This window comes from Myotis daubentonii, chromosome 7 (assembly GCF_963259705.1).
Source record: "Myotis daubentonii chromosome 7, mMyoDau2.1, whole genome shotgun sequence".
Taxonomy (NCBI): Eukaryota; Metazoa; Chordata; class Mammalia; order Chiroptera; family Vespertilionidae; genus Myotis; species Myotis daubentonii.
This window is the reverse complement of record NC_081846.1, coordinates 10109711-10122758: the sequence shown is the minus strand read 5'-3', so window position 1 is coordinate 10122758 and position 13048 is coordinate 10109711. Positions and strand designations below refer to the sequence as shown.

General features: G+C 40.7%; 1 protein-coding gene across 2 annotated transcripts in view; it reads right to left on the bottom strand.

Moving 5' to 3' along the window:
* The window catches only part of CDK15 (cyclin dependent kinase 15), a 71173-nt gene extending 58697 nt beyond the window's left edge, over window positions 1–12476 (bottom strand). Inside the window, exons 1-4 of one of the 2 annotated variants that reach the window (XM_059702796.1) lie at window positions 12202–12476; window positions 11265–11414; window positions 10948–11048; window positions 5665–5744 (exon numbers count right to left, since the gene is read on the bottom strand). In XM_059702796.1, the coding sequence (XP_059558779.1) occupies window positions 5665–5744; window positions 10948–11048; window positions 11265–11414; window positions 12202–12324 (454 nt within the window). In that variant the 5' untranslated portion in view covers window positions 12325–12476. The remainder of the gene's footprint in view (window positions 1–5664; window positions 5745–10947; window positions 11049–11264; window positions 11415–12201) is intronic. The other variant, XM_059702797.1, reaches the window with a different exon arrangement.
* Between the last annotated feature and the right edge of the window lie 572 nt (window positions 12477–13048).

Below are 13048 nucleotides of genomic sequence, written 5' to 3'. Positions count from 1 at the left end.
AGAACTTATCACTCCTGGCATATTGTAGCACTTGTTATACTGACATATTATCTATCTGTTTATTGTCCGTTTCCACCCTTAGGAATATAAACTCCATTAGTCTTGTGCTTATGGCTGTGTCTTCAGTACCTACAACAATGTCTGCTATATTGTAAGCATTCAATAAATATTTACTATTGAGTCAGTGGTCACTAATTGCCTAATATCATTTCTATACCTATACTTGGTTGGAATAGGGTGTTTTGGCTGATGGTGCTTTTATTTCTTGTTTCTTTTAGTTGTCTTCCTCATTAGGTTATGACTGTTGTGTTATGGCCGTGTCTACTACTGCTTTTTTTTTTTTTTTTTTAACACCCAAGAACTACTGAAATACTTAAAGGGCAACTGTGACTTTTAAAGACTAGTAATAGGGAATTTACATGAAAGAGTAGATGATGTTTAAAGCATTTATCTCATGGCGTTGGTATATTGTTTGGTCCATCCACCGGAGGAATCTAAAACGCCCACAGCCTCAGATGTGTGGGCCTCAAACCCAGAAAGGGAAGATCTTTCTTCTAATTTCAAGGCTGCCTCATAAACTTCACAGCGGGATGTGGTGTCTTCTGCATGCTAAGCAGCCGAGGGAGAAGGGAGAGGTCTTAAAACCAGAGCATCCTGATTCCTGTAAAATTATTGTTTTTATAATTCACATATTCTGAGTCTACTAATTTTTGTTTCTCTTCAAAGAAAAGACACAAAGATAAATCGGGGAGTCTTTAAAGCTCCAGACAAATGGGATCACGATGGAATTTCTTTGAGGGCTTCCAAAATACTTTTATGATGATGATGATGATGATGATGATGATGATGATAGTTAACACTCATTGAGCATTTACCACATGCCAGGCATTGTTGTAAGAATTCTGCATACATTAAATTGGTATGATCATGAGAACACCCAGAAAAGCCAAAGAGAAAACCTGAAAAAAAAACAGCATAACCCCAAAGATCAAGAAAAATGACCCACAACGGAAAGTTATTAAGCATGTTTTAAAAAATGCAAAGTATTTCTTTCTTTATTTTCAATGTCCATAAAGGTGTTTAGGATGACTGACTGGTTTAACATTACATCAAATTTAATTCAATTCTCATATATGTAAGATATTTAATAATTTAGGAAAAAAGTTATTTTTATCTTGCAATTATATGAGAATATTTAATTTCTTGGTTTTGTTAATTTCATTGGGGTTTGTGGTTCAGTCAAGTTTTTTGAAAATGGATGCTTTGCAGGTGCAATGGGTCATGAAATTTTGAAGTTACTCTACTCTGTTCTGCTTTAGTTTATTATTTTTAAAAAACACTTTTATTGACCTCAGAGAGGAAAGGCGAGGGAGGGAGAGAAACATCAGTGATGAGAGAGAATCATTGATCGGCTCCTGAACGCCTTCTACTGGGGACTGAGCCCACAATTCAGGCACGTGCCCTTGACCGGAATTGAACCCAAGACACTTCAGTCTGCAGGCCGACACTCTATCCACTGAGCCAAACCAGTGAGGGCTATTCTGCTTTAGTTTATCATCTAAAGGAAAGGTTAAAGATGATGATTACCAGGAAGAACAAGGTTGATTCAAAGTCCTAGGGCACAGGTATATATGGTAGTCAACACCCTTTCTAGGCTGTGAGCTCCTCAAAGGCATGTCCTGTTCCTGTCCCTGTCTTTGCATCTCCAGCCCGCAGCATGGGCCAGCATGTGTGCTCATAAGGCCTCGTGAATTAATGAAGGCAGGCAGTTGAAACGAGTTTACGTAGGAGTCAATAATGGAGCCAATTCCTTCCCAACCCTCACTAGGCATTGAATTAAAAAGAATTTGTATTTCCTGATGTTGCATTTCCTCTGGCCTAGGTGTCACAGATCAAGTCAGCGAGTCAAGTTATTCATTCCAAGAAAAGAAATCATCAAGGTAAATATTAAAACAAATGTTAAATAAGTAGTTATTATCTGATTTATTTGGAATTGTAATTTGATCACATAGCATCATCCTGGCAAAATTTTGTTTTATAAAAATGTAAGTGTGCTATGTCCGCAATATGATTTGATTGCATTTAATGAAGAACTTCTTGTCAACCTGATCTGCTCAATCTATTTGTGGAAATCAGTGAATCAGCGATTCTAATTGGTATTCTGTACCTCACCATATGACCTTAAGGGAACCTTAGTCTAGTTTTGGCTCAGTTTTATCATATATGAACTGGGAATAATTACTTTGTAATGTTTTTTGCTATAGAATGATCTTAAGAGATTCTTAGCTAAAACTGTTTCTAATTTAAGCACTGCAGTTACTGGTGCTGTAGAGTTCATGATAGAATCAAAATTGACAAGTATGATATATATCATTTTTAAAAATGTTTCTTCTGCATTTTGCTTAACATTTATACAAAATGTATCATAAAAAAAGATTTTTACTTTTACTGTTGCTAAAGAGGAAATGCTTGAGTTAAGAAGTTCTACATTTATCACAATACAATAAATTTTAACTACTACCTAACAACTCTGATTCCCAGTTCTGAGATCTCAGTCAACTTACCTCTCTAAAGTTCAGATTCCTTCATCTCTACAACAAAAACAACACACTTTACCTACTGGAATTGGTATAAGGGTTTTTTAAAAAGACAGTGTGTGTGTGTGTGTGTGTGTGTGTGTGTGTTGGGGGAGGGGAGAATATGTCATATGCCTAGTCATCAAAAAAGGTTAGTTATATGACTGCTCCTAAAAAATGCTGCTAACAGGCTGAAAGTCCTGGGTTTAAGCCAAAAGGTTCTAATTTTTTAGGAAGATATTTAAAATACTACACATTATCAAAATATTAATACACAGTTAACATATTCTTATATAAAAACTTATAATATCAGCCTACTCCTAGTTGTAAACATAAACATTTAAAATATAACTCTAGAGCCACTTATGAATGATTTTCTAAGTTGCTGGAAGGTAGCTAATCCTTTCAATTAGCAAAGGAATGAGGGTAGAGAAAGTGCCTATTGTGTGCTCTACTGTGCATCCAGTGGCCAGCAAAATACCTGGCCATAGTAGGTGTTCAATAAATATTTGTAGCATGAATGCATAGACAGTGTACAAATGTTTGAATGAGAGAGATTTGGTTTGAATTACAGCTATATATTAGAAGAAAAAGAATATCTTTCTTCAAGGGCTGTTAAGAGACTCGAAAGAGGTAATATGGGAAAATTATCTGGCATGGGTGTTAAAACATGTCTCCCTTAGTGCTGTTCATACTTTTGCTAATTTCATATTACATGTTAAGAGCAAATAAGTATTCCAAATGACCAGATTATTAAACTGCTACAGGTATTCTACTTATATAGAGACCATACATACAGTAAAATCATACTCAATAAATCTTTGGCTGCTATAGCATCAGTGCAGCCAAACTGGTCAGGAAAAGTAATTCCTTCTTCAAGGCTTTTAAAAGAAGTCTGCATTACTCGTTCAGTTTTCCTGCACGTGGCTTTCAGTTGCCTTTTTAGCTAGTGACCCTGGATTTGAACTAATGAATTCCAGCTGTTCCTACTTTGCCTTCCAGCCCTTCCCATTTAGCCTCCCGTCTCCCTGGCCTCCCATCCTTAAAGCTCTTACAGGAGAAGTGGGACAGTGCCAACGTTTTCCAGCGAGGCCTTCTATCTCCTTGAGGGGAGAAGGCGGCTCTGACAGGGGCCCACAGCTTCTGCACTGGTGGGAAAGGAAACACTCATTGTTGGAAACTAGATGCCTGGCGACCTGCAATGTGTCACCCATCCCCGTGTGGTTTTAATATTGTGAAGCAACGCATTCAGTAAGGTAAGTCCATAAAGCCAGCCTACAAAGTCCACAGTTGAATCCTAATTGTACTTGCAAACACCTGCGATGGAGAGCCAACTCCTGGTAAACATGCAGTAAAAGAAACGCTTCGCATGCAGAGCAACACGGGCCCAGCTTTCCTGAACCATGCTGAGAAGCATCGGGTGGCAACACTGGCAAAAGGACTGGCCAAATATCCCCCCGAAAAACTGGGCTGCGGGCAAAATCTTGGAGTGAGGCAAGTCTAAGCAACAGACAAGCGCATGGAGGATGGGGTGAACCTGGGCCTGGAGTCCCTCCCTGTGCTGGTGACCTGGGGACTTGTGTTACATGCAGAAATGCTCCTTAACCTACATACATCTCTTTCTAACTCTGATCGTTCTTTAATGGGGACCACCGATAAGTGCATTCGTAAATGCAGTTTCCATTATATTAAAACCATGCTTTCGTCCAGAATGCACCTGATCCTACCAGGCTGAATCCCCAGATAACCTGACAGCCATTTGGCCCTTCCAGTTAAATTCAAAAGAACACATGTCCCAGGGGCTCTGAAAGACTTTTGAAAGTGGCATCAAATTCAGTTATAAACTCATTTTCTGAATTGCTTTTTTCCATGCCTGTTTGCATAGCCCATCCTTCCAAGCTCCTTTCAAAATCTACTCACTCCATTAGCCACACGGATGCTAACTGGTTCTCATCTCAGTTTATGTTGTATTTTTTAAAAAAAACAAAAAAACCCTCCATTATAACACTGGTTGTAACTGGAACCATCTGCTCTGTTACATCTGAAAATGATATAGAGCAAAGATTGGGCTTTTTCTTCTCATCCATCTCAACCTCCTCCCCCGCCCCCCCCCCCCCCCCCCCCGAGTGGTGCACGTAGGATGTGCACATACAGAAGAGAAGGGAGAATGAAGTCGTTTAACAGGGGGAAAGTGAGGCCCGGGAAGAGCCATTTCCCTGGGTTTTTGATGAAATGGACAGCAATCCCATTCTCATTTTATTTCAAATGGCTCTTGTAAAAGGTTAATAAATGGAATTTTAAAGATTTATATTCACGATAGTGGTTTTTTGGTGGTGAACAAGTCATCACTGAGGGAAATAAAACAAGAATGGAATGATAATGGCCAGCATTTGTTGAATTCTGAAAATGGACTGTGATTAGTGCTCTAAATGCATATTCTCATTTAATCCTCATAACAATGAAAAGAAATAGGTAATATTATTATCCTCTTTCTGCAATAAGCCAAGTCTTAAATAGGTAAAGTAATCTACCCACAGTCACACTAGTAATTGGCAGATCTAAGATTCAAACCCAAGTCCATCCTCACCCACTTGCTATACTCCCCAGGGTACAGAGACAACACAGGCACAACAATAAACATACATGCCTTCCCAAAGAGGTTTTCAAATGCTATCTAAACTACTTATTATTTTCAAGTAAATGGTTTACTAAGAATTTATGTAATTATATTATTAATTTTATCTTTTATATGGATTTTTCTGAGGTTATTAGCTATAGCCTTAGCACTTAGTATGGGACCAAATACACAAGAAGATGCTAAATAAATACTCATTGAGTGTATAGTCTTGGTCAACTAATACAATATTTTTGAATCTTGATTTCCTCAAAAATGAGTAGCAAAATGATAGTGTAACTATACTTGAAAAACTGGTAGGAAGAATAAAATTACTATTATAATATTACTTCTAGAAATATCAAAAGCTAGATAGTGAATGGATAGACTCAATGCATCCCCCCACCCACCTCCCGCCGGCCGGCTATTCAATGAGTTAAAACATATCGGTTGGGTCCATTTCACTCTTCTTACCTTCTCGGATGGCTGTAAATGGGACTCCCTCCTCTTCATTCATGCTGATGACTTTTAAAGCCACTAGTTGTCTGTTTATTCTAGAAGAATGGGGGGAAAGGGCGCACATTAAGACGGCTCATTACAATTTAACATAAATAAGTTTTCCTTCCAAATATATTCTAGCATACGAATCTACAATTTTTCAAAATAAAAAGTGTTGAAAGTCATATAATATGTATATGTATACCAAGACATTTTTTCTCTTCACCAAAGTGATCCATGTTTATTATAAAAATAATTTGGAGATACAGAAATCAGAGAATGCCCCTGCCCCCCATCAGATCCTTCCTCGTAATATTTTGATGTACTATATTGTTCCTTTTATTTTCCTTTGTGCACTTATCTCAGCTATCCTCATTTTTCATCTGAATCATTGTACTAACCTCCTAACAATCTCCTTGCTTGTACATAAACAATCAATTAACACATATTTTGTATGTTTTATGTATTGTATATTGCATCCTTACAATAAAGTAAGCTAGAGAAAAGCAAATGTTACTAAGAAAATCCTAAGGAGGAGAAAATACATTTACGGTATTTGTTGAAAAAAATCTGATAATGGACCCGTGTTGTTTGAGGGTCGACTGTAAACTGTGTGCACATGGAAGACAAAATGCACACGTGCACAAAAGTGATAGAGTACAGATGATCTTTAAGTCTTCAACATTCATTTGCTGGTATATATATTACCTTTCCTTTTTATAGCATTTATGACTTTTTCATTTTATTTCAAAATGTTTTCTTACAGTAACTATTATTTCTTTTTATTTCTTCTAAAGTAGATATCAGTAGAGGTGTAAATTTATGAAATCAAGTTTTTATCTTAGTCTTCTTCTAAATTGAGATGTAATTGGCATATGTTGTGCAAGTTAAAGGTGTACAATGTGTTGATCTGATACATTTATATGTTGCAATATGATTACCAGGATTTCTTTAGTTCTTGCCTAATGTCCTTTTTCTGTTCCAGGATACCATCCAGAACACCAGGTTACATGTAGTTGTCATGTCTCTTTAGGCTCCTCTTGGCTGTGACAATTTTCCAGACTTTCCTTGTTTTTGAGCACCTTGGCACCTTAGTCAAGAATTTTGTAGGATACCTCTCTGTTGGAGGTTTTCTTATGATTACAACACTGGGGTTAGTGGTTTGGAGGAGGTAGAGTACCATTTTCATCACACCATAGTAAGGGCACATATTGTCATAATTATGACTTGATGTTGGCCTTAATCACCTGGCTGAGGTAATGTTTGTCAGATTCCTTCCCTGTAGTTACCCCCCACCCCCACCCCCAACACTATACTTAGGGAAGAATGTCCCTGTGAGTAGCTCACACTTAAGGAGTGAGGAGTTGTGCTCCCCCTCCTTGAGGGTGGGATAGCTACACATTTGCGGGGTTTGTTTTTTAGAGCATGCTTTTATCTTCATCTTTTTGGACTATTTATAGATAAAAAGGATTACCACATTTTAATTTCTATGTCGTTAGTTGTGGAACTGAATTTTCATAAATGTATTGGTCTTTTCTGTTCTTTTATGATTTGCCTTATCTGCCCACCATTTTACTAAACTATTTTGCATATACTCTTCAACAATTTCTTTTGTTTGCCTTATCATGTCTTTGAAATGTTGAACTTTAAAAACTTTATGATGTACACCCTAACCGGTTTGGCTCAGTGGATAGAGCGTCAGCCTGCGGACTCAATGGTCCCAGGTTCGATTCTGGTCAAGGGCATGTACCTGGGTTGCAGGCACATCCCCAGTGGGGGGTGTGCCGGAGACAGCTGGTCGATGTTTCTAACTCTCTATCCCTCTCCCTTCCTCTCCGTAAAAAATCAATAAAATATCTTTTAAAAAAAAACAAACAACTTTATGATGTTCAACATTTTCTAAAATACTCTTCCCCCCCTCCCACCCCCCTCAAACCGTGTAAACTGCTTCAGTGCCTGGGCCTATGGGCAGAGGCCAGGCTATGGTTCAAGGTCACAGTTTGCTCTGGCATGGGGCACTACAAAATGTTTTACTCAGAGCATAGCTCTCTGAAATTCTCACCACCCCTCCAAAAAAGTGTTTTGGTCAAATATGTTTAGAAAATCCTTTATGCTTTAAAATTTTCTCAGCCTTTCTCAGATAGTACTGGTATACATGCACATTTTAAAGATGTTGAGAGCACCTACAATGAAGGTCACATTTTAGTTTGTTCTAGGGTTCCCAGTGTTAATTTTACCACAGTAACTCTTTCAATAAAACCTCTGTTAAGGTGTCTCAAAATTGGGGCTTTGTAGAGCATACTTGGACAGATGGGGCACCATGGACACTTCCAATCTTCCCTTATGGGTTCTGACTTAAGTGTTATGTACACACAGAATTCTCTTATCTATTCTTCTAGTTCCTGGATTTTTTATTTATTTTTTATTTAACTCTTTAACCCACTGGGAATTTATATTTCCAAGTTGCTAACAATTGACCCAGCTCCACGTATTGGATCGTCTTCTTTTCCTTGCTGATTTGAAGTGCCACAATGATTACATATGAGATCTTACTAATACTTGGATTTGTGACTATTCTGTACTTTAAAAACTCATACTTCTTTGATCTGTCTTTTCTTATACTTGTGCTACACTATTTTAATTATTGTAGCTTTTGAACACATTTACAATGCAGTAAGACTCTAAATTAGAGAATTATTGACACCTTTGCACTATTAGATGGTCTAATCCAAATATCCTTACAACAGCCCCTGGATGATCTACAAGACCCTATACACCTTTCCTACTGCAGCTGCGACTTCTCCCTGCCTTCATCTGCTTCCACTCTCCCCTCCCAGCACCAGGCCTCCTCCGGCCTCAGGGATTTCTCACCTGCCGTTCCCTCTGCCTGGAGCTCTTCCACCTCAGATGTGCTCAGCTCACACCTCCCTGTGTCAGAGTCTGTTCATGTGTTCCCTTCTCAGTGCGGCCCCCTCTCATCATTCTTTTAAAATAGTAATCCACCCCTAACCCCTCTTCCCTGTTTTATCCTTTTTCAAAGCACTTTTCACTCTCTAACAAACTCAGTATTTTACTAAGTTTAATAATTGTCTATCTTACCCCCCTCCCCCCGCCCCACTAGAAAGTACAATCCCTATGAGCAGGAGGTTTTGTCTCCTTCTTAGAAGAATCCTTATTGGCTAAAGTAGTGCCTGGCACACAGTGGGTGCTTAAAAAATATTAGTAGACTGAATGAGTGCCTGTATGAAAAAAAAATGAATGCCCTTATGGCTCTTCAAATGTTTAATGTTCCTTAATAAATCTTTATATAAATCCTGCCTATTTGTTGAAGCGAATGATTTTTGTTACTGCTACTGTGAGAGTAATTTCTCCCACTATATTTTCTCTTAAATGGTTATTGCTAATACATAAAGACAACTTTTGATAAGGATATTTTTATTTTGTAACTGATCTTACTGTTTATCATACTGATTTTGATGGTTTTGTGGATTTTTAGGTAGACAAGTCTATAACCCCCAAAAAAGTGATATTCATTCTTCTTTTTCTCATTGCATTGGCTAGAACATTAACGGTAATCTTTAACTATATAATAAAGAGGCAATATGCAAATTGACCATCACACCCTCGCACAAGATGGCCAGCAGGGGAGGGCAGTTGTGGGTGATCAGGCCAGCAGGGGAGGGCAGTTAGGGGTGACCAGGCCAGAAGGGTAGGGAAGTTGAGGGGGACGAGGCTGGCAGAGGAGGGAAGTTAGGGGCAACCAGGCTGCCAGGGGAGGGCAGTTGGGGGCAACCGGGCTGGCAGGGGAGGGCAGTTGGAGGTGACTGGGCCGGCAGGAGAGAGCAGTTGGGGGCGATCAGGCCAGCAGGGGAGGAGTTAGGCATCGATCAGGCTGGCAGGGGAGTGGTTAGGGGGTGATCAGGCCAGCAGGCAGAAGCAGTTAGGGGCAATCAGGCAGGCAAGCGGTTGGGAGCCAGCAGTCCTGGATTGTGAGAGGGATGTCCGAGGGGTCCCAGATTGGAGAGGGTGCAGGCTGGACTGAGGGACATTCCCCCCACCCCCAGTGCACGAATTTTGTGCACTGGGCCTCTAGTAAAAGATAATGGGCACTCTTGCCTACCTCTAACTTAATGGTGCTGTCTCTCTAGTAATTAACAACAACAACAAAAAGTGTGTGGGCTGTTGATGTGAAATATTCTGTAACATAGTGAGGAAGTATCATCCCATTCCTATTTTGCTCAGAGTTTTAAAAACTAGTAGTTGATGTTGAACTTTTATCACATGCCTTTTTGGCATCTATCTCTATGATATTTTAAAATTTGCTCTTAAATTACAAGTATAATGAATGTCTTTGTGCTGAGGAATAAAGTGAAAAGTTTTAGTCATCTTTCTTTCCCCATCCCAGTGTCAACCACTAGAAGTATCTACTTTTAAGAATATCTTGTGTATTTTTTCAGACTCCACTATGCACATACAAACTTATACATGTATAAGTTGTACATTTGAGTTCCTTTTTTTCCTAAATGAGATCATAGAGCACATATTGTTCTGTAACTTGCTTTTTGTCTCTTAAAATATTGGACATCTCCCTTGCCAGTTTGGCTCAGTAGATAGAGCGTCGGCCTTCAGCCTGAAGGGTTCTGTTTTGATTCCGGTCAAGGGCACATACCTCGGTTAAGCCATTTTATTTTTCAACATCAAAGTGACATAAAGAAATCAGACCTCCATCTTTTTTTTTTTTTCCTAAAGAGCAGTGGGGTTCACAGATCTTTCATATATGTTTGACAAAGTTTATTGTTAGCCAAATGGGCACTTGGCTTCTGGATTAGCAGTATTTTTATTCTTCAGCCATTTTGTTTATTTTACGAGTGTAGAAAACGCAGGATTAATCACTTTTTGCATATACCATGCTTTGTAGAAACGAACTTCAGTTTCTCCTCTGAAGGCAAGTGGAAGAATGAAGGAGCAATCTCAAGGTTGCCATTGCAAACTTCCACTGTATTTTAGGGGGAGAGCAAGTCTACTTTGCAATAAAATCAAGAGAAGGGACGCTGATAAACGTTATGGTGGGCTGGTTTTAATTGGGGCAGGAGAAATGTGCTTTTCTTGCAGGGTGGTTTAAGCCATCATGTCTTTCCCTGTTGGCCATGGTGTCTTGCACGGGTCCTGAACTTCTGCAATGCGTCACCTGGCTTTACAATGTCAAACCAAGGGGAGGGGTCCTCATCGCTAAAGTCTCTCCAGCTATGGGTCACTCACCTGCTAATCCCCTTGTAAACCGTAGCATAGGAACCTTCACCCAGCTTCTCCAGGTTCAAGTAGGATGAGGCTGCCCCAAAAGGGAGGAGGCTCTTCGTGGGCTTAAAGGGAACAGGTAGGGGGGAGAGGTGGGAAAGACAGAAAGAGCACTTATTTTGTGTGTTGACTCCCTCTCCCCCCCCACCCCCCCACCCCCCGGGAGGAATTTGCTGGAATGTACTTGGAAGGTCAGCTCAGTAATTGCCCTGGAGGTGGGGCCAGCCTCGCTAGACAAGCACACATGAAACCCTCTTGATCAGCATCAGCTGCTCACTCACCCACTGAAAGCCCTGCCTCAGATCCTCTTCCTGAAAAGACTCACTGTTACTGCGTGGCCTTTTACTCTTGCACTTCCGGGCATGGGCAGCCTGACGTCCCCTGGGGTGAAATGAAGTCATGGAACGTGATGCTTCTTTGAGGTCCGTTAGCTAGAGGAAAAAAGGAAAGTGCAGGAATAAAATGCATGCAATGTCAAGACCTAGTGGCTGGCATAAACAATTCTTTCATTTTTGTGTGTGTGTGCCCGATTTTCACTTTTCAAATATTTCCTAAGCTTCTGTACCCTCATAAGGCACCTTTCCTGAAGGTCAGCTCACTTACACACACACACACACACACACACACACACACACACACACACACACAATTTAAGAATATCCATTGTTGAAACACTACATTCTTTCTTCACCTAAAAATATGTCCTTGAAAACTTGGCTAACCTAAATTTCTTTGATGGATGGTTCCCAATGTCTCTCTGTTTAACTCACACTTGTTTTCCCCCCATGTCCCCTTCATTTATCCCTGTAGGGGGATAACGTTCTCGTATGGCATTGCTAACCACCACGGGCTGATCACTGAACATTTAAGTCCACAGCACAGCAATACTGCAGACTTGCTTTTTATGCGGAGGTCAGCCCTGCTCTTCGGTCCTGGAGAGGTTTCAAGAGAATAACAACTCCTTTCTCAACCTCAAGCCCACTGAGTTTCAGGCAGCCCAAAGCCTCGGGTTGTTTATCCCTTTTGGTTTACAAGCAAACCTCCAAATTTGATAACAATGGCCATAAATTCCCTGTGACTTTAATAGAAATTCCTTTTTATTGGTGGAGACCTACCGCAGAACCATCAGCCCCTGCCTGCCACGGAGAAGGGAGGGGGTCTCTGCTCTCCTGGGTTTGTCAGCAGAGAAGGATGCTGCTGCCGCTGGCAGACAAGTACCTGGATGGCAGCCTCGGTCCTCTCGGGCGCTCTCCTCTGACAGCGGCGTGCATCGCCTCCCTCCCAGCAGCGATGGCAGCTGCAGCCCGGCCGGAGCGTCTTTGCACACAGCTCCTGGCCCATAGTCTTCCAGGCTCAAGGAGAAAGCTTGCTCTGGAGGCTCTCCCTCTCGGCCTCTCCTGTCCTCGGTCACTGCCTTTTTGCCAGAGGTCAGCAGCGCTGGAGCTTTCATATGACTCACATGAGGGCTCTGCTGGGGCGGCCTCATGACTTCAGCAGTTTTTTCCTCATCGGCAGGAGAAAGCACCCACTGGAACCGCCGCTGCCTGCTCTCCGGTGTGCACCCCTGGAAGCAGATCGGCTGCTATTGGGTGCAAGGAAACTTGGCACGTTACAGTCAGATTCCAGCCCCAAGTTAGCTCTGGGGGTATACGTGGTCTTTATGCATCAACAGTGCTTGTCCGTGTAAACAATCATGATATGAATTATTCAAGTGGATGCGTTGCAATATGTTTTCCCCCTGCCTGTTCTCTGAGAGCATTTTGCTTTTCAGACTTTAAAATATATTTGCAGCCTAACCAGGTCTTAAAAGTCAAAGAAACCACAGAATCATAAAACAGGAAAAAAGCTGAAGATGCTTACTCTATCTCTTCACCTTCAAGCAATAGTTATCTGGCACTCCCAGAGAGGTAGTCATTCATTCATTCATTCATTCATGCATTCAAAAACTATCTAGTGAGTCCCCGGGTTGTTCTTACAATGGAGATACCAATACAGATTCCGTTGCCCACTGGCAGAGGGAGAGGAGTTGGCATAAAATATCTCCTTCTTTTCCTCTGTCCTTCCC